This window comes from Natator depressus, chromosome 17 (assembly GCF_965152275.1).
Source record: "Natator depressus isolate rNatDep1 chromosome 17, rNatDep2.hap1, whole genome shotgun sequence".
Lineage (NCBI taxonomy): Eukaryota > Metazoa > Chordata > Testudines > Cheloniidae > Natator > Natator depressus.
The window spans coordinates 8867279-8892385 of record NC_134250.1 but is presented as its reverse complement, the minus strand read 5'-3'; the positions used below and the strand labels follow the sequence as shown (position 1 = coordinate 8892385).

At 44.5% G+C, this 25107-nt stretch overlaps 1 protein-coding gene across 15 annotated transcripts in view; it reads left to right on the top strand.

Annotated features, from left to right (window-relative positions):
- Window positions 1-25107, top strand: part of MSI2 (musashi RNA binding protein 2) — a 382062-nt gene that overhangs the window by 194203 nt on the left and 162752 nt on the right. For all 15 annotated transcript variants that reach the window (XM_074974408.1, XM_074974416.1, XM_074974413.1 and 12 more), the window contains one exon: window positions 14130-14178. In XM_074974408.1, coding sequence (XP_074830509.1) covers window positions 14130-14178 — 49 coding nt within the window. The remainder of the gene's footprint in view (window positions 1-14129; window positions 14179-25107) is intronic.

Sequence of the window (25107 nt, the reverse complement as noted above, 5' to 3'; positions counted from 1 at the left end):
ATTGGGAAGCACTCGGCAAGGGTCTTAAATGCATGCCTAACTATAAGTGTAACCCACAGGGGAATGGGTGTTACTGGACCCCCTCTCTGCCCAGTCCACAGAGGATATGAATATGTTACAGCTCCAGCTAGACAGCTTTAGCTCAAGCTGTAGTAGCTCATGCTTTTAGCTCTGGACGGCTCCAGTTCAATCCCTGGTGTGTCACCTAACATGGCGGGAGTCACAGAAATACATGGATAATCTCATCAAAGTCAATGGGAGTACTTGCATGCTTAAAGTTAGGCATGTGTCCCTATTTGAATCAGGGCCCTAGTGCCAAAGTCCCCCAGTCACATTGGGGTGCTTAAACTCTTCTTGACTATCATCTGGCTGGCCATGGTGGGCAGGGACCAAACTTTTCAGTGGCACTCCAGTTGGGAGTGGGTCTGCCCATGCAGATGTCATTGCAGGATTAAAGCTTTTGGTTAGACCAAGGTTTGAAAACCATGTCCCAGTCTTGATCCCCACCCAGGCTAATACACTTATCAAACATAGTTTGTGGTCTGGCCGTGTCACACTCACTGGACAAAGCTAGCTAAGAGCAAGGGCCATTGGCTCTGTGTTTCCAAACTCAGGTTAAAGTCAACCATAGAGAAAGCCAAAGAGTTAAAGGATTTGCCCGGCTTTGAGGGAATTTCAGTAATAAATGAACAGCACTTTAACTGTATTAGGGGGAGGAAAAAACTTGCTGAGGGAAGTAGGGGGGGGAACTTCCATAGAAAAGGGTGAAATGGTTAAAGTATTTGTTTCTTTGTTTAATTCCATTGTAAGCAAACCCTGAGGCTGATATGGGGGAACAATTTTTTTCCGACAGTCTGGCATGCTGCATGCATTTGTCTCTGTTAATTTACATGGGGGAAGGTAGTAAATCTACATGAGCGCGTTGCTGGCTCTTAGATTTCACAAGGGTATTTAAAATAATAGTACCTGACAGTTTACTAGCAGCTAAGAGGTTTTTCTGCTTCAGAAAGCAAAATATTGTATGAGTTGTGCAACGTGTATAAATAATTTGAGGAATTAGGCCAAAGTACCCAGTATGCTTTCAGTGAAGAGCTAAAGACTTGATAGAGCTGTAAAGTTTGCAAATGGGGAAATGGGGGGGGGAGTCAAAACACAACCCAGATGTGTATGGTTGAATGTCATCCTTGTTTAATTTCCATTCTCCCCGAAACTAATCTGAATTGCCAAATGTTAGATTATAGTGCATTATTTCATTTGTCTGTCCTAATTCCTCTTTACCTTGAGCAGATGAAAAATGTTGCACTAAATCAGATTGACAGCGCTTGAAACGAAAAAGGTCTGAATCCTTCCATGTGTTGATGCAGACATAAACATGAAGAAAAAGATATTTGTAAGTTCTCAAGGTGGCTTGAATGTGTTGGAGACTCAAGTTTTGAATTGGGACAGATTTCTTGATGGCATGACCCGAAGTGTGGAGGGAATACTTGCTTTGTATTCATTAGTTCAGTGGTTCCCAAACTTGTTCCACCGCTTGTGCAGGGAAAGCCCCTGGCGGGCCGGGCCGGTTTGTTTACCTGCCGCGTCCACAGGCTCGGCCGATCACAGCTCCCAGTGGCCGCGGTTCGCTACTCCAGGCCAATGGGAGCCGCTGGAAGCGGCGCGGGCTGAGGGACGTACTGGCCGCTACTTCCAGAAGCTCCCATTGGCCTGGAGCAGCGAACCGTGGCCACTGGGAGCCACGATCGGCCGAACCTGTGGACGCGGCAGGTAAAGAAACTGGCCCGGCCCACCAGGGGCTTTCCCGGCATAAGCAGCGGAACAAGTTTGGAAACCACTGCACTAGTTACATCTACAAAGGTGTAACAGTTCCCAGTGTAGATTTTAATGAATGAGACTAAGAATCTAATGAGAAAGCAGAATTTAAACTCAGAAATGTAGAATAATATGTTTTATATGTTACACCTTTCTACCTCCCCAATTTTCTCTCTCTCACACATACAGACTATTCATTTCCAACTTTGTATTATGCGTTTTCTTTGGATTCTCAGCCTCGTCCATTCAGTGAAATCTACACAATAACACTGTAACAACAATGAAGTTATTGAATATACATGTTTAATATCTGTGTGGTTCCTTTTATTTTGAAAGGCTCCACAAGTGCTTTACAAAGCTATGTTCCTGAATTGCTTCACACATACCCTGTTTACCCTCTCTTCCCCCGAAAATGCATCTACTACTGAGATGTAACATGACAATTGCTTAACAGTTACATTGTAAAATAGCAGGTGAAGACTTTAAAAGGTATCTAGCTAAAGCAGCATTGATTTATGGTTATGTTCCGTTCCTGTGAAAAGTTACCTTCAAAAGCCCTAAAAAAGTTATCAATTTTCTTTAAAAAATGGTGCAGAAACTGATGGTGTAGACCCCACTGCCTGCCAAAGCTCCTCATTGGCAAATGGGTGAGTGGATTTTTTCCGTCTCTGTGAAAGTTGGCAACTCCCAGCAACACAATGGACCATAACACTATACTGGCTCCATACTGTGTCAGAAAGAAATATGCCGCCTACTTATTCACCGGAACAACTTCTTGCAGCATTTTGGGTTTTCATTGGAGGTCTCCCACTCCAGTAACAACCATGGCGAACACTGCTTAGCTTGTCAGAGTTGGGTAGTTTGGCTGTAGACTTGAATCAGGGCTGAGGATTTTTGGCGGTGGTTCTGTTCTGGTGCTTTATTTCATGCCTATCTTCTCTATACATATTAGAAAAGATTACAGTAGAACCTCAAAGTAGCAATAAACTCTCTTCTACCACTCTTCAAAGCCTGAGAGATATTTGTTCAATTAGCAGTCCAGCATTTGTTTCATGGGAATGCAAGTGAATGTCCCAGCAGGCCAGTGTTACACTAATCAATGGGTGTTTCTCTCTGAGCTTGGGCAGTTATACATTTATGCAGCCATGGCTCTGCTCACGTGGTGCGTGGAGATGATGATGCTGGTACTTACTTTGGGATCTCAGGCACTTTGAGGTCTATAAATGAAAAGCGCCACGGACAAGACTGCGGAGCCCATGCTCACCCTTATTTACTCATGCAAGTAGACCCATTTGCTTCAGAGGGATTACTGGTGTGAGTAAGTGCTCAGATACAAGAGCAAGTTGTTGCTGTTCTTTAATATTATCTACATGAGTATGGGTTGCTCTGTGTAGATGCTAAGTATTAGTATAATTTCATAGATGTGAATGCCATATAAGTCATGCATGCTTTATATACTGTTTCTTACATAGCTCACCCCTTTCATGTGCCAGTCCACATCGAAGTCACATGATCACACATGAAACATGCATGTCTTTTCTAGGAGCCTGACTCAGAGCCAAGTTGTTTCCTTCCCCGGGTTTCGACAAGGCAACTAGCCGTAGAGGAATTGGTGACAGAGAAAGTAAGAGGTGGATTTTTGAAAGGGAGATGTGTACAGTCACGACTCAAAAAAGCCGCATGCCAGCGGCCCGACAGCAGATGCCACTTCCATGTGACAGCTGTCGGGGCGCAGAAAGCAACTGTTTCTTGCCATAAGTGGCTGACATCAAGCCATTGTCTTCTGACTTGCTCTGTGATTTCCATCTGTAGCTTGCTCCCTCTCCATGCATGAACTAAATCACTTCTCTGCATTCTCCCACCAACTCTATGAACGTGGAGATCTCCAGCAATTTCCCTGTTCCACGGTATCCGCTTCTGTGCTTGGCTGGTGCCTTCTTCCTTTCGGGTGCTGCAGCTCAGTTACATCCACTCTCGTTAGCCCCAATTCAGCAGCGCTTAAGCGTGTGCTTAAGTCATTGCTCCTCATTCTCCCCAGTGGGACTGCTCATGTACTTAAAGTTTAGGATGCACTTAAGTATACTAAACTGGGAGGAGAGGTAGATACGCTGGAGGGTAGGGATAGGATACAGAGGGACCTAGACAAATTAGAGGATTGGGCCAAAAGAAATCTGATGAGGTTCAACAAGGACAAGTGCAGAGTCCTGCACTTAGGACGGAAGAACCCCATGCACCGCTACAGACTAGGGACCAAATGGCTCGGCAGCAGTTCTGCAGAAAAGGACCTAGGGGTTACAGTGGACAAGAAGCTGGATATGAGTCAACAGTGTGCCCTTGTTGCCAAGAAGGCCAGTGACATTTTGGGATGTATAAGTAGGGGCATTGCCAGCAGATCGAGGGACGTGATCGTTCCCCTCTATTCGACATTGGTGAGGCCTCATCTGGAGTACTGTGTCCAGTTTTGGGCCCCACACTACAAGAAGGATGTGGAAAAATTGGAAAAGGTCCAGCGGAGGGCAACAAAAATGATTAGGGGACTGGAACACATGACTTATGAGGAGAGACTGAGGGAACTGGGATTGTTTAGTCTGCGGAAGAGAAGAATGAGGGGGGATTTGATAGCTGCTTTCAACTACCTGAAAGGGGGGTTCCAAAGAGGATGGATCTAGACTGTTCTCAGTGGTAGCAGATGACAGAACAAGGAGTAATGGTCTCAAGTTGCAGTGGGGGAGGTTTAGGTTGGATATTAGGAAAAACTTTTTCACTAGGAAGGTGGTGAAACACTGCAATGCGTTACCTAGGGAGGTGGTGGAATCTCCTTCCTTAGAAGTTTTTAAGGTCAGGCTTGACAAAGCCCTGGCTGGGATGATTTAGTTGGGGATTGGTCCTACTTTGAGCAGGAGGTTGGACTAGATGACCTCCTGAGGTCCCTTCCAACCCTGATATTCTATGATTCTGTGAAGTATCATGCTGGTTGGAGGGTTCTATCCCATGGTGAGCCCTTGGGTGGAAAGGAGGGAGTGCTGAGCATACTAGTGAATATTTACATTTACATTTGTGTCTTGCTGCTTTTTCTGGCAATTGATGGGAGAGAAGGAGATGAGGATATTAGATACATGAAATCTCAGCCCAAAAAAGCAAGAGGCTGGAGGCAGCTGTTTCCCATCCCACTTATGTTATACAGCCTCCTTCACAAAACACTCCTCTTTTGGGAGGAGGGCGCACTTTGGGAAGAGGGGGGAGTTTTTCCCTGAGCGCAGTCCTTCTGCTCCCAAGCTTCCCTGGTCGCATGGTGCCTGGCAGCCCCAAACAGCAGAAATCTAAAGAGGTGTTGCTGGAGTTTCACTGGCATCATTAGACAGGCCCTGTTTTCCCCACTGCAGTCAACAGAAACACTCACGTTGATTTCAATTGGTTTTAAATCAAGCCACAAGTGAGATTTTCCTGCAATCTAAATCTGCCCCCGTCGAAGTTACCATTGACTTCAATGGGAGGAGAATTAGGCCAACACTAAAGCTGTTTGAAAATCCCACCTGAGAGAGAGCTATTAAATTGCACCGAGCCCTTGCAGGAGGAAGGAATCCATCTTTCCATTCGCACATGGTCCATACTAAAGCTATGTCTATTCTACCGCAGTAAGTCAACCTACTCTATGCAATTCCAGCTACGTGAATAACGTAGCTGGAGTCGATGTACCTTAGGTCGAGTTACCGCGGGGTCTACACCATGGGGGTTGACGGGAGAAATCCTCCTGTCAACTTACCTTACTTGTCTCGTCAGGGGTAGAATACAGGGGTTGACTGGAAAGCGATCTGCTGTCGATTTGGTGGGTCTTCACCAGACCCCCTAAATCGACCGCTGGTAGGTCGATCTCAGAGCATCGATCCCGGCTGTAGTGTAGATGTAGACTAAGTTAGATCTCCTTTGGTTATTTGGGCCTGTCCTGTGGAAAAAAGTGAGAGAAGTTACAAACCCTTACGAGGAAGGAAAAATGAAGTTCAGGAAGAATATTGTATGTTCTTCTACTGGGCAGAATCAAATGCATTCAATTCAGAGCCTCCTGAAGTATAATTAATAGCCATTTTATTTAGGTCATCCTCATTTTGTTGCTTTAAATATATGCAGCTGTTAAACTGGAAAATATCAAGTACATTTATCTCTGTAAATCCTTTTGTGAATGGGTCAGATGTATTTTAAATAACCCTAGAAACTGTTAGGATTATTAAAGCCTTTGGCTCTTCTGGTCTTCCCCCTCCCCCCCCCCCTTCTTTTTTCCCTTTCCCTTCTTCCAGACAGTGATTAAAGATCGTGTATTCCTCCCTTTCCCCAGGCCCCTGGGTGGATTGAAAAGAAACATTAAATAAACTAAAAACCTATTATTTAAGATTTATGTAATAAACCTGTTGTAGTTTTGTTCAGGGCTGAGCTAGGTGCATGTGGGGGTGTATGAAGGGTGGAAAGTTGTCGTTTCAGACTCTAAGTATCCATTTATTTATTACTAGTATTATCTTTTGAGTCATATGGCACTTTTTTTCCCAAAGTGCTGAGACTTTGCGAGTGTTTTGTAATACCCTCTCATTTGCTGCTCTTAATTAGTTTGGATTAATCAGCTCCTTAAGCTGTCACATCGAGCCGTGTGGGGATAATTGTTTTTGGTTGTCTATGTTACTATTTTTCTTTTAAATAACACTTCAGATTGCTGAGTCCTTTTTTGGAGGACTAGCCTCTTGTTAAGCACTTCTGCATGAAACTCGAGGGAGGTGACCTGCCTGGAGGTTTGTGCACTCAGAAATGAGCCGTCCATGAGATGTGGTTATGTTTGTTCTTTTCCTACTTATTCACTGGGGCCTATGGGAGGAGGTTCCTTCAAAGAGAACTTAGTGTCATCGAAAGGTGTCAGGATAGGATAGCACAGGAAAACACTCCTTTCTGTCCCCACAAAGCTGAGAGGACATAAACCCTTGGGATTTGGGGCTTCTCCTAGGGTTGCCAACTTTTTGATTGCAGAAAACGGAACACCCTTGCCCTTCCCTCCCCTTCGCTGAGGCCTCACCCTGGCCCCACCCCTTATCAGATGTCCCGCCCCGCTCACTCCATCCCCCTTCCCTCTGTCGCTTGCTTTGCCCCACACTCGCTCATTTTCACTGGGCTGGGGCAGGGGGTTGGGGTTCAGGAGGGGGTGAGGGCTCTGGCTGGGGATGAGGCCTTGGGGTCCAGGAGGCTCCAAGCTGGGGGTGGGGCTGAGGGGTTCACAGTGTGGGAGGGGGCTCTGAGCTGGGGTAAGGTGTTGGGGTGTGGGACGGGGTGAGAGCTCTGAGGTGGGCCGGGGATGAAGCAGGCTCTTGGCTGGGGCCTAGGGGTGCGGGCTCCAGGAGGGAGTGTGGGTGCAGGAGGGGGCTCATGGCTGGAGCAAGGAGTTAGGGTGCAGGAGGGGGTTCCGACCTAGGGCTGGGCTACGGGAGGGGGTGAAGGGTGCAGGCTCCAGGAGGCGCTTACCTCAGGCAGCTCCTGGAAGTGGCCAGCATGTCCTTTTGGCTCCTAGGCAGAGCGGCTGGGGCTCTGTGTGCTGCCCGTGCCCGCAGGCGCTGCCCCCACAGCTCCCATTGGCTGTGGTTCCCGGCCAATGGGAGATGTGGAGCCGGTGCTCGGGGCAGTGCCTGCACCAAGGGCAGGGGCAGCATGTGGAACCCCCCTGGCCGACCCTGCGCCTAGGAGCTGGAGGGACATGCCAGCCGCTTCTGGGAGCTGTGTGGAGCTGGCCACTGTGGCCAACCGGACTTTTAGCGGACCAGTCAGCTGTGCTGACCAGAGACGCGAGGCTCCCTTTTCGACAGGGCATCCTGGTTGAAAACTGGACACCTGGCAACCCTAGTTTCTCCTCCCTGATGCATCTCAAGAGTTAGAAAAAACCTGAGTTAGAAGTCGAGTTGCCGTGTCGTCTCAGGTTTTAACCTGAGTTAAGAACCCACTTTATTTTGCAGTGTAGATGTACTCTCAGACTGACTGAGTTCAAGCATTGACCATCAGGGTGCATGTCAAAGCCCACTCTCTCAGGCTTCCTCTTCTGAAGGCAGGCTCTCTGGGGCTGAGGAGAGTTTTACTTCACAATAAAAGCCTTGTAAAACTCTGAACACTTGTGCAATTTCAGTTACATGTAGCTGAGTATTTTTTCCCTGGTGCCCACAGAGCATCTTTATGTGATAGCCACCTTACCTAACACAGGATTGAGCTGGGGATGCCTGCAGCTAAAATCATTAGTCTCTACAACTTGAGCTAAAGATCCAGGCTCTGTAGTTGAGGGTTATATAATATACACCGATCAGTGGGTTACACTAGGGGTTTTACAATGCAGGTAGAAAAGCAAGCGCCTTAGCTAATCATATTACAGTACTGTTACATTACCCCTCTATAGCGCGTTTTTTCTGATGAGCTCTGAACAATGAACAAGCTGTCAGCCTCACAAAAAACCCTGCACAGTAGGTCAGCAGTTTCTTTGGTAAGTCACCGCACCTCTCTGCCTCAGTTTATCCATCTGTAAAGTGGGGATAATTATTCTTTTTCATCTTTGTAAAGCAGGGTGACGTCTACAGATGAAACTGATTATGATTGGTGACTTGCTCAGGGTCACACTGCAAGTCAGTATCACAGCTCAGAATAGAAGTCCTGTCTTCCAGTCTCATCTCTCACCACTAGACAAACTTCCATACTTTTAAGATAAGTTAGTGGTTGCATGTTTTTAACCAAGACCTGGAAGATTTGCTGCATCCGGCCACCCCTAATATAGTCAAACAGGAAAAATCCCAGGTTGAACCAAAGGGTTAACTCATGCATCTTTATTGGGAATAGCAACCAAACCTGCTTGAGTTTCATTTGTGCAGATCTTTTATCCTCCTCACCTCCTGAAATAGAGAGAGAACAATATGCTTACTACTGGGTTTACTACCGGTTACCTTTACTGTGTCCCTTATTTCTCCTTGATGAAGACTTAAACAAGCCACTTGTGTTTGATTCACAGAGAACCGTGAGAAACAAGCTGTGTATGTGAAGCAGTGTGGGTTTTTTCATTCTATTCAGTCCTTTTGTATATTCAGATTCTTCTAGTTTCAGTTCTTGCTGTTCTGCCAGATTTCCATAGCATTGATAGGTTTTCTGAATTAATAAGTTTCTTCCCTCCCTTTCCCTTTACCTCCCCCTCTTCCCTTTTACTTTTGCAACTGGTGAAAAGTTTTCCTAAGCGCGCAGTCTTATCAATATTGATTTTTCTCTCTCCCCTATCTATCTGGCTCTTAGTTGTTTTATTTTGTAAAGCGTTAGTAGAATTTTTCTTTCACCATTGCACTTTATCTATTCAGGAGTCATTGAGAAGTCCTATTGTGTCACAGGACTATGGAGGAAAGCGACTATTCTTCTGTTACAATGGCTGCCCTAAAAATGATGTGGGGTGGGGTTAACTCAGAAAGGGCAGAGACGGAGATAAAATGTTCTGACCTTCGGAAACAGAAAAGATAACCAATTAGGCATTGCTGAAAGTGCACCAGCTGGCTTACAAACGCTCTGCTACTTTCTAAGGGTAGATTTGAACTAGAAGTTGGTCAAAATCACTCAGCTCCAACAGAACTGCTTCACCCCTTTGAATTTTGCAGGGTTTCAGAGTTGAACTCCTGGATCTCTACCTCTCTTTTATGGTTTTGCTTGTGAGCCAAAACTTTTACAGTCCTATTCCCAGTGTGGACAAAGCACAAATCTCACAAAGATGGTTGAGCTCACATGGTTTCCTCCCTAAGTGGCAGAAATCTCCCCCAGCCCGGGAAGTTACTGTTACTGATTTGTCCACTAAAGACCCTGACCAAGCACGGGGTCTCATTGTAGTAAGTGTTGTGCGAACACACAGCAAGAGCATTGGACCAGATCTGTAAAGGTAATTAGGTGCCTAACTCCCACCGAAGTCACTCTAAGGGCGAACACATCATCAATTTCCATTTGACAGACGGGGAACTGAAGCACAGAGCGCTGAAGTCTCTCTCCCCAGGACACACAGCAAGTCCGTGGCTGAACTAGGAACTACATTTGCATCTCCTGAGAGCCAGTCCAATTCCAAGACCATCCCTTCTCTCATATCAGGATTTGGGCAGTGCTTGGAGGAGTGAGACACTGATTGCCCAATGGGCTGAAGCCTGTGTTGTCCCTCCTGCCATCCACAGTTGAGGAGGGGAAGGGATGTTGAGAGCTGCAACTCAGGTTTCAGCCTATTGAAGTCCTGCCTGATAAGACTCTCTTAGCCCTGGTTACACTGCAAACTTATGTGGGTATAACTACGTCACTTGGGTGTGGAAAATCCAACCCTGTGAGCGATGATGCAGTTACATCACCAGGTTTCAGAGTAACAGCTGTGTTAGTCTGTATTCGCAAAAAGAAAAGGAGGACTTGTGGCACCTTACAGACTAACCAATTTATTTGAGCATGAGCTTTTGTGACCACCGAACTCCCGGTGTAGACAACGCTGTGTTGATAGGAGGGCTTCTCCCATGAACAGAACTGCCACCTCTCCAGGGAGCTGGCATACCTATGCTGACAAGAGAAACTCTCCCGTTGCCATAGGTACCATCTTCACGGAGCGCTACAGCGGCACAGCTGCAGCTCTGTAAGGGAAGGCCAGGCCTCAGCGGCACAGCAAAAGGGAAGTCAGGATCAGAGCGGAGTGAAATTTTTTATGGACAACTCTTTTTCAGAGAAAAATGCAGATTCAGCAACACCAAAACGTTTCACTAATTCATGTCAGTTTCGACGAACTATTTGTGTTTATTAAAAAAACACACACTAAAAAACGGAAACATTTTGCTTTTTCAAATCAAAAGAACTTTTTGTTTTAAGATGTCCTCTAATAAAAAAAAACAAAAAAAAAGTACTTGAAATCCAACTTAAGTATTTCATTCTGCCGGAAATGAATTTGTTTTTTTACGTTTCAGTTTGACCCTAAACACTTGTTTTGTTTTTTTTTCTTTTCAATCAAAAAGACATCTGTAATTTGCAGAGCTCTTGTCCAGACCTTGTCCCTCGTGGTATTTTCAGTGGAGATGGGGAGAAATGAGCAAAGGGCCAATGCATTTTTTTTCCTTCTGTAGTTCACCTCTAAAGAAGGATGTGTATTTCCAGTGCCCCTCGTAAACTGTTGTTCAGTAAAGAGGGAGGAGTTTGGGGAATTAGTGCACAGAGACCAGCATTCTGCTGATCAGCTTAGTGCTGTCTTCTGGGGTATGGATGAGGTGCAGTAGGATCAACATCACCCTGTGCATTACTTTCCCTTTGGACACAGAGTTGTTCCCCTTGTTGATGAGCGCTGCAGAGCAATGCCTTTTGGGCACCTGTTTGTTCAGCCCTTGTTTCCTAGCTACCAAAGCAGCCTTTTAAAACAACACAAACTTTAGCCTCTGTGTTGGTTGAGCTGCTACAGCAGGCTAAAGAATCATGCTCTGTTAGCCTGGGTTACAGGCTCCCCGTGGCAGGGGAAACTCACCCTGTGCTTCAGATGTCCACAGCCGTTCAAATCCCTGTACAAGGCACTACTTTGTAATGACACCCCTGGTCGAGGATTGAGGCTTCTGGCCTGGTTACAGTCGTGAGAACCTTTCCACACTGTACATTCTAATTGTTGTCCTCTGACCCAGATGCAACATAGTGGTGGGACTGGACCTCTTGTTATGTTTTTATTTATAGTGCAAATGAGCCCTGGGGGCCCTCTCCAGGCTGGGGTTGGGATTTTGGACAAAGATTTTGTGGTGAACAGTGTCCTAAAGCTGTACTGTGTAGACTGACTAGCTTGGGGACAAAGGGGTGTTCAGCACACAGTTTGCTTTCAGTGATGCTCCAGGGGGGTATAGGTGAAGAAAAGAGAATGCATGTTGTTCAGAAAAACTGGGCTAGCTGCTAAACATGATTCTGATCCCTGTGTGCTTGAAGCCTTTGAGAATTTTAACAATCACAGATCAACCCGTAATTCCAGGGCACTGATGAGAGCTAAGGGAATTGTCCTTATTTGCTCTCTAACCTTACTGACACCTGTGTGTGTGTGTGTTTTTTTTGTTTGTTTGTTTGTTTTGTGTTGTTTTTTATGAGGTAAGGAAGGGGAGTGAGGTGATAGAAGAATATACTTAATTTAGTTTGGATTCTCATTGTGCCAGTGGTTTAGGTCCCGTTCATGCTGTGGATGAAGGATTAAACAGAAGGAAGGAAGCATGTTATGTCCTTTCAGCTCAGGCTGTTTTCAGCTCATTTGTGCAAACGAATGTGAATGGGACTCAGCAGTGTTAGCTGAAATGGGGTTTAAAAGGAGTCTAAGCACAGTTTGAAGTTTTACTGCGTTGCAATTTCTACTGTATCATGGAAGCTGCCTCCAACACTGTAATAGGGACAGGTCCACCCTGTGTTTTTAATCACTCTCCTAAATTATGCTACTGCCCTGCAAAGTCTAAGACTGTAACACCGTGCATGCTTAAAGCATGCAAGATTGAGCTATCCTCGGGGACTATCCTCTCCCTGCATCACCTGCATGGTAATTTTTGCAGGGTGGGTGCCATTGCAGAGTGACTCTTCAAATCAGTTTTTCTAAAATGAGTGGGTAAATAATATGGTTTTTTTGGGGGGGGGGATTCTTTGTAGAATTCAATAGGGATGAACCCAACTGTAGAAGTTATTGTAAAAAAAATGGTTTCAGAGTAACAGCCGTGTTAGTCTGTATTCGTAAAAAGAAAAAAGAAAAGGAGTACTTGTGGCACCTTAGAGACTAACCAGTTTATTTGAGCATGAGCTTTCGTGAGCTACAGCTCACTTCATCGGATGCATAGCATATTGTGGAAACTGCAGAAGACATTATATACACACAGAGACCATGAAACAAAACTTCCTCCCACCCCACTCTCCTGCTGGTAACAGCTTATCTGAAGTGATCATCAAGTGAGTTTGTGTGTGTGGTTTTTGGAGGGGGGTGTGTGTGGGGGGGTGAGAAAACCTGGATTAGTGCTGGAAATGACCCACCTTGATTATCATGCGCATTATAAAGAGAGGTTTCAAAGAGGGATGGGCTATTACCAGCAGGAGAGTGAGTTTGTGTGTGTGGGGGGGGGGGAAGGGTGAGAACCTGGATTTGTGCTGGAAATGGCCCTACTTGATGATCACTTTAGATAAGCTGTTACCAGCAGGAGAGTGGGGTGGGAGGAAGTTTTGTTTCATGGTCTCTGTGTGTATATAATGTCTTCTGCAGTTTCCACGATATGCTATGCATCCGATGAAGTGAGCTGTAGCTCACGAAAGCTCATGCTCAAATAAACTGGTTAGTCTCTAAGGTGCCACAAGTACTCCTTTTCTTTTTTCTTTTTTGTAAAAAAAAATGAGAGTTGAATAAAGAATGAGATCCATTTTGTGGCTTGGAGTTTGTATGTTTGTTTTTCACCATCATCTTGTCTAAATCAAAGATATAATTCTTATTAAATAGTAGTTAAAAGTCTATTCAGAGGTTATAATTTTCTGTTAAATTCTATAGGACTTTTCCATAAGAGTGCAGCAGCATCCTGCTGAAGTTTCTGGAGTCTCTGAACAGTTTAAAATACAATGTACTTAAAAAGAAATCCCCGCACAGCCTCAGTCAAAAATAAATATAAAATGTAGGTGTGGCTGCACAGATTAAATGTAGGTGGAATAAATCATGCAAAGAGTGATGAAACTTGAAAGTAATTTTTGTTGCGCTTCAATACATTTCATCAGGCAGCCCTCTCTTCCGAAGTGGAAATGCCAAACCTGATGCAAATTAAACCTCTGTCCCCCTCCCTTCTTCCTGTTGCTTTTCAAAAGGCCTCTTGAAAACCTCTGAATACCTTTTTGGCTGACTAGATTTTGCCCGACACATACTTTTTGAAATCTTCTAATTCCCATCCAGCACAGTGATAGCCGCTGGAGAAGTCATGGGCTTGATTTGCATCAGTGACCCTGGGGCCCCTCCTTATCTCTCTCCAGCTGTCTCAGAAGAAGAACGGAGGAAAAAAAGCAACTTGGATGTTTGTGCTTTTTAGGGCAATAAAACTTTAAAAGTGCGTTTTCCCTCTAGGATCAAATGCCAGCTAGGCTTTTTGTTGACAGTGGCAGGTTTCCAAAAGAAAGAGCTGACTCCAGGCAAAGGAAATGAGATATGATGAATCCATGTGGCCTGCCATACCTGGATTTACCCTGCCACTACCACAACCGTGCCTCCCCAGTACTTGATTTGTTTGTATGTCTTCATTAACCTTGTAGCAAATGTACTAAAACATGCCTCTTGTGTCTTGCAGGTAGAGGATGCCATGCTTATGTTTGACAAGACTACCAACAGGCATAGAGGTAAGAGAGAGCATCTGAGTTCAGATGCCACATTTTATAATTGGCAAATGCAAAAACTCTGTGTGGTGAATCTAACACTGCAGGTCTGGCTGGCCCAGTGGCCCCAACAGCAGCTTTCAGTGCTGCCATGCAAGGAGACTGGGATGTGAGCCACCTCCCCGTGTGGCGGGATCAAGGCAGAGGTGGGCATGCTCGGGCCTCGGTTTTTGTGTGTGTCTGGGGGTAGCTTGGATTTCTCAACAGACACAGCTCTTCTGGCCACTTTATAGAGTCCTGTCTTCGTGGCCCAAAGAAAGTCCTATTCGGCTTGACTTTGGTGGAAGGATGATTGCTGGGATACGTGGCCTTGTGTGGAGATAAGTGTGGCACACTGGGGGGATCACTAGGCATCTGATGCTGAGGTGGAAAGGGACAGAGTAACGTTTAGAGCTGGAAGAAATTTTCCGTTTTCTCCCTGGTCACCCTTTTGTGGCCCAACAAAGATGTATGGCAAGTGAGTGCAGCCTTCAGTACTCAGGGGATAAGCACTCACTCAGACCTCTCCGTGTTTTGTACACATGACATACTCTGAGGCCCCATAACAGATATCTGCATGAGCCTGTGATGCCTGTTTAAACTTGAGGATGAGCAAGTTGCAATTCCCTTACTTCAGTGTAGCTTAGACCAGATTGGGCCCAATTGCCAACTGGCTTCCACCCACTCTCTAAATGTGCACACACCCAGGGCACGTGCACACTTGAATGCATATGCAAGTCTTTTATACTAGCAACTAGAAGCATGCCTGGACGTGCAAATTGACAATGCCAGTATTAGAGGTTCCGTTTTTCCTTAGAAGTAAGACACCTGTCGCTCTTTAACCCACTGCAATCTTTTCACAGCCTCTTCCCCCTACCCCCCGCCTCGCTGCTGCTCAGAGACCGTGCTCCAAAATGCTGCTCCTCCTTTGTAATCACCAATTATAGCTTGGGAACTGGAGGCTGGATGTCTTTACAGTACAGGACATTGACCACGTGCACAGCAAAGCATCAGTCTGGCACTTAGATCCTCTGATTCTTTCTTCTAGGATCCTCTTGTACCTTGTCTCCCTCCTTCAGTCCCTCCATTTCCTGTCTTCTCTGCTTAACTGTTTTGCCTCTCTGCTGCCTCTCAGCCTTCATTTCCTCTGAGTCCCTCTCTGCTTCTTGCCCTGCTAGTCTAACATCACAGAGCCTATTTTCAAGGCAGAATGAGAACGGTCTTTGGGCTTATCTTGGCTCCTCCTTGTACTGGCCACTTTGTGGGGAGGCTGCTACCAAGTGTTTCCAAAATGCTCCCTAATTAACTTCCACGGGCCAGTGGGCCATTTTCCAGCATAGCAGGCTTAATTCTGAGGAGGGGAAGGGAGAAGTTTTCTCACTTGATGTCAGTTTTGAATGCATGTGCTTTCGTTTCCATTTATTCTTCCTGCTGCCTAGGTTGGGTTTATGATCTCTGGTTGACATGTCACTGCTGAAGGGAGAAAACAGAGTTAGAAATCTGGGATGGGGGGAGAAGGGGATGCAGGAGCCTTTCCAAAATCAGTCCCTAGATGGTGCCTTCAAAACAGACATGCACTGGGATTGGGTAACACAAATGGTGGGCACCAGTCTGCATGTGGACTTGATTATTTATTTTATTATTCTAGCGTTGTAATGGACGTGGTGTTTTATGCCAGATAAAAGGTGGAGTCCCTGCTTCAAGGGGGACGAAGCTGCGTGATGAATGGAATAAATGAGTTTGCAGGAGAAGGGAGGATACATGGGGTATGTTGACTGTCCCTCGTGCTTGGAAGATGGCACGGAGTGAGAAGTGAGCAAAGGAGGACACGGGAGCTGTGTGGAGTGAAGCATGACTTGGAGATTAGGGAGTAGGCAGGGAGATAACAATTGCTCTGGCATGCGCGATTGCCAGTTTTGAATGCAAATGTGGCCCTGCGTGGTTAGATCCTGTAATTATGCATGTAGGATAGGATTTTCCATGCTGCCAACATCACCCTAAATCAGCTGCTTTCCAAGTCAGTCGGAGTATTACCGTTAACTTCAATGGGAGCAGAGTTAGGTCAGTGCTGAGCGCTTCGGAAAATCTCACTCTGTAGTTTCCTCCTTTCATTTGCACCTTTGATCTGAGTCCTCTGCTTTGCTGGCAGGAGTCTGGTATTTATAACACAAAACTCCAGCCAGTGGTTTGGGGTAAGAATGTATGGTGTGTTGGGGTGCACGGGAAACAAGGGCTCTGGGAACCCCAGTGTATCACTTTAAGCCACGCATCCTTAAAGCAAGTAATAAGGATGCATTCCAGAGATATTTAAGGAGCCATTTGGTCTAATTATCCTTAATGAAGGAGTGGAGTGAATGCACCCCAATTATGAGAGACTTGGGTGTCAGTGCTAGAATAAATATAATTCCCCCACCCCCATCTCCCCTCCTAAAACTGCATATTTCATGTCTCACTGGATCAGGTAAAGCTGTTTTCAGTCTGAAGGTCTGACAGCTCAGGAAAACGTAATGGGAAGATGTTGGAGGGGGAAGCAGTGAGCAGTTGTGGTGGTGGTTGTACTATTTATTTGCACTGGAGTAGTACCTAGAAGCCCTAGTCCTGGATCAGGAGCCCATTGAGCTAGGTGCGGCATAAACCCAAACAAAAAGATGGTCTGTGCTCCAAAGAGCTTCTGATTTCCTCTCAGTGTAAGACAAGAACCAAAAAGTGGATACATGCAGATGGATGGGGAGGATGTTTTGTGGCTGGTTTGGATTCATAATTGTGCCGTGTAAAATAGAAATAATGAAGGCACTTGGGTGGGTGTCAAGCACTGGGCTTTGCTGTTTGTTTAAAGGATTAATTAATGCCCTGGAAGTGGATGATAGTAACTTTCTATTGACACCTTTCCTTGCCTGTATCTTTAGCAAAGTGCAAGTAGAACCAGTTCCCTCCAATCACACCTGCATCTATCCATTGGTTTGCCTTGAGTTTCTGGTGTTGCCTTCCAGCAAAGATTGCTCAGTGTAACAAATGGGATTGAATATTGACTTGTGCCCACCAGGAGGAGAAGACAAGTTTGTGGAGCTGGAATCACAGCTGTGGTCTTCATATCCCCCCAGGCTGAAATTGCCAATTGACCATTATTATTGATTTATTTATATTACAGTAATGCCTAGAGCCCCCGATTGAGACTAGGGCTTCCTGGTGCTATTTAAATACATACTGAGAGACCATCTCTGCCCCAAACAGCTTACAGTCCAATAGACAAGACAGACAGGGTGGGAGAAAGGAGTACAGTTTATTCCCACATTGCAGATGGGAAACTGGTACGCAGAAGGACTGAAGTGTCTCACCCAAGAAGTCTGTATTAGAGCTGGGAACTGAATTCAGATCACTGAATTTCCTGTTCATTGTCTTAACCACAAAACCGCTCTTCCTTCCACTGATGTTAAATCCCTGTTCACCGATTTCAGGGGTGGATTAAGGTAGGATCTCTGAGTTCAGGGCCCTGTGGAGCAGGGAGGGGCAGTCAGTGCAGTGAAAGTATTCAACAGCAGCAAATTACACAGCTATCTGCTTCGCTTGAGAGGAGGCTCAAGGACCGAGGGCTGGTCTACACATGGTTTTTACACTATTTTAACTTTAAATCAGTTGTAAAAACCTAATCAGTGGACTTCCTGAGCAGGAGGCACAATTAAGTGTTTATATCAGGCCTGGTCTACGCTTAAAATTAGGTTGATATATCTACAGCACTCAGGGCTGTGAAAAACCCACACCTCTGAGCAGTGTGCCTATGCTGACTAAACTCCAGAACAGCTGCAGCTAGGTCAACTGGAGAATGCTTCCATTGACCTAGCTACTGTCACTTGGGAAGGGGGATTTTCTACAGCGATGGACAAACTACTTCCATTGCTATAGTTTGTGTGTACACTATGGGATTACAGTGGCACAGCTATACTGCTGTAGCAGCCGCAGTGTAGACATGGCCCCAGTTTAGATCGTGTGGATTGCAAGCTAAACAATTGAGTGTGTCCGTATCAGGGACTCCTGCTGACTTGACTCAATCCGTTTTCATTAAATAGGTGTAAAAACAATGAGAAGACACAGAACCCCTTAAAAGAAGACAAAACAGAGCTATTTGGGAAGAGGAAACTAGTCATAAAAATCTTTTTTTTTTTTTAAGTCCCTCTTTTTCTCCCCAAAATTTGAAATTTCAACATTCAACAAAATTTTATTCAGCCCATAGCTGATCAAAGAAACGAGGTGGGGAAATGCTCTTTGTTGTTGTTTTTTAGTTTATAGTTAGCCATTCAGAAATTTTGTAAATTTTGAAATTTCAAATATTTCAACCGGGCCCAGGCAAGTGTCTATAAAGGGGGAAGGGGACTGGGAGGGAATTGATCCTGGGCTAGTCTGGAAAAAGGAGTGTCTAGGCCTGTCCTGAATTGCGAGTGGGATAGACAGGCTGAAATGTTGGTGCTTTCTGCAACCCATGTGTTCTTAATCCATCCACAATCTCTCTTTAAAAGTTCAAATTATGGCCGAGGGTGAGCTGCCTCAAAGACCTGTTCGTTTCCTTATCTCCGTGTACAGGAGAAACAGTTTAGCAGAAACTCTAGGTAGGTAGGCAGCCAGCACTTGGCTATCTGACCATGAGCAGCCTGGCTATGCAGCCACTTATCTTGGGTGCAGCCCATCCGTTCTCTTGCAGCCTTATATTCTGTACAGATTGCCTGGAACGTATGCTAAATGTAATCCTGTAAAGTCTTGAGATGTAGTAATTAAAAGCCAGAATTCTTGCTGTATTAATTTCCTTTAGACTTGAAATTAGGTCTTAAATTTGGCACGTACCTTTAATGGCAGCATAATTTGGTTTTTCTTTGAAGCAGCGTGATCTGTGGGAATGAGCACCAGAAACTCCTAAATTCTAATCTTAGCTGCCTCACTGAGTTTGGGCAAGACACAACCATTCTGACTCACTTTTCTCACATGTAAAAGGTGATAACTGTACTTCTTTAAAGATACCACCATTATAGGACTCTTGGAGGTTTCAAGAGTGCTTGAGTTTTAAAACCCAAGAGTGAGAATTCTAAGTTGATGGTATCTCAGAGGAAGCAGAATCACAAGGTAATTTGCCCTTACCTACCACACAGGAGTGATGAAGATTCTTTATTGCTTAAAGAAAAGGAGTACTTGTGGCACCTTAGAGACTAACCAATTTATTTGAGCATAAGCTTTCGTGAGCTACAGCTCACTTCATCGGATGCATAATGTGGAAAGATCCACAAGATGCCCCAAGTACTCCTTTTCTTTTTGCGAATACAGACTAACACGGCTGTTACTCTGAAACCATTCTTTATTGCTTGTAGGTTTCAGAGTAGCAGCCGTGTTAGTCTGTATCTGCAAAAAGAAAAGGAGTACTTGTGGCACCTTAGAGACTAACAAATTTATTAGAGCATAAGCTTTCATGAGCTACAGCTCACCTCATGTAGCTCACAAAAGCTTATGCTCAAATAAATTTTAGTCTCTAAGGTGCCACAAGTACTCCTTTTCTTTTTATTGCTTGTAGAGTGCTCTGAAAGTTGATGCGGGATTATTTTCAATGGGAATCTCCAGTAGTATTAAATGGTATGCTTCTGTCTCTCAGTATATGGCTCCCTCTGTATGATATAGATGTTACACTACAAACACCTCTCTGCTTTAACATGTTACGGGGGGAAATAAAAACCTGACATGGCTCATGATTTCTTCCCCCAAGTGGAAACAGATTTTAACAGCTTATGTAATTTGTCTTTCAGACTCCAGCCACTTGTGTTCCTGTGTTTACTCTTTGTGTGGGCTTGCTTGACTGATACAGTTATTGTCTGAGCCACAAAAGTGTCAGCTTCTTGGAGTAATGTATATAGCTCATTTGTTTAGGGAGACTGCCAAGAAGTTTAGAGTATTCTGAGTAAAGTCAAGAAGTGCTACAAGCCCTGGAAATTAGTGTGGGGATAGCGGCCAAGCCCGATTTCCTAGAACACCAGCACCGCTGGCTTGAGCGAGTTGCCTCATCCTCTGTCTCTATGGCAGAATCAGGAGACTTGAGCTCCTGACCCACTCCTTCTAAATTATTCATTGTGTGTGTCAATTTGCTTCAGTAGGGAGCCTAGTGACTGCTGGTTGCTGGAATACAAAAACTTGCTGATGATCTTTCTTCCCCTCACCACTATCTCTTCCATAAAATACTTCTATTTAAAATTGCAACAAAACAAAACAAAAAAACAAAACTTGAAGGGCTGAGATTTTCAAAGCCACCAAAAAAATTTGAACACCCAAATCCCATTAGAAATGAATGGGAACTCTTTGTCCAAGCCCTTTACCTAACTTTGGAAGTCCAGCTCCAAATGGTTTCCTTGATTTTTGAGGATATTTCCAATGTCGTCTTTTCAGCCAACCTGAAAACAGACATGACATATCCTCCCCCGGTTAAGATCTTCAGTTACTTATTGTGTTTAAGAGCAATGTTACATGGGGCTTGTCTTTGGCACAAGGTGGGCTAAGTGTCCTCTCTGACCTGGTCTGCTGGGATGATGAAGTTAAAGGAGCACCGAGGGGCTAATTCCTTGGCAAGGCGGAGATTTAGCCAGACTGAACATGTTCCAGCGATTTTTCTACCCACCACTCTCCATGTTCTTTGTGTTCTTTGCTTAAACTCTACAGACTAAGAAGTGGCTTATGCAACACACGGCAGGTGGCCCAAGGAGTTGTATTCCAAAATGAATATGGATTCATTACTTTTTCTTTCCTCAGGCATTTGCAGCTTCAGTTTGCAGACTCCTACTCTGGGATTTTTATTGTCTACCTACTCTGTCTGAGAATTACATTTGGTAATTCATGAAAGTTACTTCCTCTTCTACCTCAGAGGTAGGTCGGGAGCACAGTAGGTAGAATCCTGAGATCCAAGGGAATGCATCATCTTGCAGCATAACCAGACTGCACAACTTTGCATGTATAATGTGTTGGGTGAAGTCTGTAGGATTTTGTTGCCCTCTAGTGACTGACCCAGAGAGAAGATAAAAGCTATACTCTCTAGGTAGCTGATGGAGATGCTCTATTAGTTCAAATGGCAGAGGCTTTTGTTTTTGAACCCAAAAGTCCTGGGTTCTAATCCCCACTAGGACCATGGGCCTGATTCTGCACACACATCCCACATATATCTACCCTTGCTCTTGCCAGCTGACTCCAGTGGCAGTCTTTTCACAGGATTATCTACTGCCCAAACCCAAGGATTAACTCTACCTGGTAGGGTAGTGCTGCTCTTGTGGGCACCACTGTGAGGATGGGGGGAGGCTGCAGTGTAGAGTAAAAAAAATCAAACAGTGATGAGTTCGTCTTTCCTTGTTTCCCGCAGCGTCAATTCTCCTTGTGCCTTTCCATTTCTGATCTCAAGGTGATCCTTGATGTATCTCCTCTGTGTGACACTGTGCTGCCGTAAGCACTTTCCAAACCACCTGGGCGCTGGGAAACATTTATGTTTGTGCTCCATGCTATTGCTGAGATGTGCTTTAACAGCTCCAATTCAGCTATTTTTATATACACTTTGGAGGGAGATGGAATATTGTGTTTGGTAGCCCTGTGTTATCAGGTGCAAGCCTGAGGGATAAGCCCTTAGAGGATGGATTCTCCTGTCAAAAACAACTTTCCATTATCTTATCTGAAGAAAAGTTTCATAACTACTGAAGTTGAGGGCTACGTAGACAGAGGGCACCTTTGCTTCTAAAAAGCCCCAGTCCCTTAATGCAAACTGGGGAGAGGGGGAAAGGAAGCAACAAGTTTTTAGCAGTTCTGTGATATTTTTATTTTATTGGCTTTGATTTTTTTTATAGCCTTGTTTTACTACTTGCACTCAATAGTGTCTCTCTTCATATTAGCGTCCTTACGTGAATTGTTTGAAAGAGTCCTGAAGGACTGGGAAGTGAAGACCCAGCCATTCATTCAGGACTAACAGATGCTGAAATGCCCGTTGCAAGAGATCTTGCCATTTCTAGTATAGGCCACTTAAACTGGACTTGGGCCTCCATCTTGTGTGGCATTGAGCACTTCAGCTGACGAGGGAGTTGCGGTTCCTCACAGGAGCATTCAACACTTTGGAGGATCAGCTACACTTACCACGCTGTTTCCCAGAGAACTGACTTTATCCTTGTGGTAGTGAATGGCAATGACTGCTACTTAATTGAGACGGTCTTAGCTCAAATTTCTCCTAATGGCAGAAGCAGTTGGCTGGTGCTAAATCATTTTTCTGCTTGAGCAGATGCTATATAGATATTAAATGCTAAACTCTGGATCTTTGTCTGCCAAATAAAGGTGAAAAGAAGAAACAAATATCACCTTAAATGAAATGCAGTGAGTCATTTTTATTCTAGTGTTTTATGTCATTAAGTCTTTGCAGACACTTTTTGTTTGAACAAGTGGCCACTCTTAATCAGGCTGGTAAGTTGTCTACCAGGTTGTTGTAATGAAGAGGGTTCTGCTATATCGATCCTGCATAAAGCACCCCAGATTTTACCAGTTATTACATTCTGATTGGATTTTGAAACCTGTTTACAATGCAGGCGTGTGCAGTGGCAGTGTGAATAGCAATCCTTGAAACCACTTTTGGGTTAGTCTTAATTCTCAAAAAAGGCAAGGAAAAGAGAAGTAGTTGATAAAATGTCTGTTGTGATTTTTCTCTAGTTATAACACCAGAGGTAAGGGAATGGGGAAAATATTAAAATTCAATTTCTGTTTCTTGAAAGGATGGAATACAGTGTAACGTGTCTAGATGTGTAACATTAAATAGCAAATCTAAATAATACTCTATATTAACCAGTGATACAGGGTAGATTTTCAGAACTGCTCAGCATTGGGCTAGCTCTGCTCTTATCTGAAGTCTATGGGAAGCTTTCGAAGTCCCACTCATAGCAATTTCCAGTAACCTGGTACAACCACTGTTGGACCTCCAAAATATGAAAATAGCATGATTTGCTAACCACTTTGTTGCGTGTGGTGGTCTCTCATCTGGCTGTCCATTCCTAGATGCTGTCTAATAAAAGCAGTATTCAAAGGTATTATATTTCATCCCGATCTGCCTTCCTGTACTTATTGGAGGATGCAAAAATCCATTAAAGTGTTTAATTGATGGAATGGTCTGCTCTTGGGTTACTGGATGAAAAACAATTCTCTGGTTTATTCCCGTGCAATATAATAATAGCTTGCAATGGTTCTTTTTTTAGTTTGGTAATTTCATTGCAGCAACTTTCACCTGATGAGCTAATACTTTATAAAGCAGAAGTCACTGGTTCAGCTTAGCTGATAATAATATTAGCCATTTCTTAGTGGAAGGAAAATGTTGCCAGTCTGCTTTTTTTCTGCACTCTAAGGAGAGAGAGAGAGAGAGAGAAATGCTCAGAACTTTTTGGAAGACTACTTTCTTTAGCCCATGGAAGGTGAGAGAGCCTGTTGAAAAATACTGGGTTAATCGTGGAAGGATTTAGTAATTGGAAAAAAAAAGTTGATTTTGTTACCCTTGCAGACCCCAGATAAAATCTTGAATTCACATTAGTTATTGATCTTGAGGGTTGGAAAGAATCTCACAAGATGAATGTCCTTCTAACTTCATTATGTAAGAGAGCTCTAGAAGGCCTCCGAATTTGCTGCCTAGAGTGTCAAGCAGATGAAGTGAGACTGTGGCTGCACTTACTTGTTTTGCTGCATGACTCCTTGCTGAGTGATCCCAAGAACTGTGGTCATGTGGCTTTTGCGGAGGCTTGTTTGCCATATCTGTCTAGGCAGAGAAGAATTCATGGGTGAATGTTGACTGCTGGAAAAGGAGAGGAGGGATGGATGAAAAGCGTCCAGACGAAAAGACGGGGAGCCTGTTAACTATCTGCCAAGTTGTTTAATCTAGAGTTGAGCCAAATGGAGGTGGGATGCAGTATATGAAGATTCTCGTTAATTTGGGGCAACTCGCCTTTCTAAGTCCCTCCCCCAGCTGTCTATTAACAATGAGTCAGGAGGGCACAAGAGAGGGTGAACCCAGTGACTTGTAATTTTGCACTTGCAAAGAAGACACCAGAACACACTTTAGCAAGCACTGAGAAGCTCTCGACTTCAAAACTACTGTTTTGGAGTATGCTGAAGCTATTCATGTGCCCTCCGTTTAATAGCCAGGGTTGCACACAATGCATAGTTCTCCAGTGCTCCATGTTGAGCAGCAGGACACACACAGAGAAGAAGAGAGGTTATAAGTGATTGATTCTCCCAAACTGTAATCACTGCTGTTAAATGTAGCATTAGCTGGTTTTAAAGTGTCAACAAAACCCTCAGTGTTTTCTTAGTAGTTAACTACTCCCATGTGCATTGGAATGATCCAAGAAGGCAGGGTGACAGCATATGACCTGGGCCTCTTTCCTCTGTCTGGATGGTGCAAACAGTGTTGTGTTCCTACCGATTAACAGATCTCCCAGTTGCCACACATTCGTTCCACTGGAACCTTAGATGTGGCTCAAATTTGTGCATGGGCTTCTGCAAAGATGCAGCAAAAATTCTCACCACTTGTACATCTTGTGACAGGAGTACTTTAGACAGAACTAGCAGATTCTAGAAACTAGGGAAACATACATGCGTGCTTCAAGTGCCAGATTTTCAAGTGCTTGCCACTCACAATTGGGGTTTGATTTTTCAAGTTTGCTCAGCTCCCATTTTGGCACCTAAACAAAGGGCCAGGTTTACCAAAGTGCTCAGTGTTCAGCAGCTCCCATTGTTGCATGTATGGCCAGATGTTGCCTAAAGCTCAGCACCAGGTGTACTAAACACTTGGGATAATCTAGGTATTTAAATAAGGGCCAAACAGGAACTCAGCTCTTTTGAAAATCGGACCCAAATTGCCTGGTGGCATGTGCAGCTGTGTAA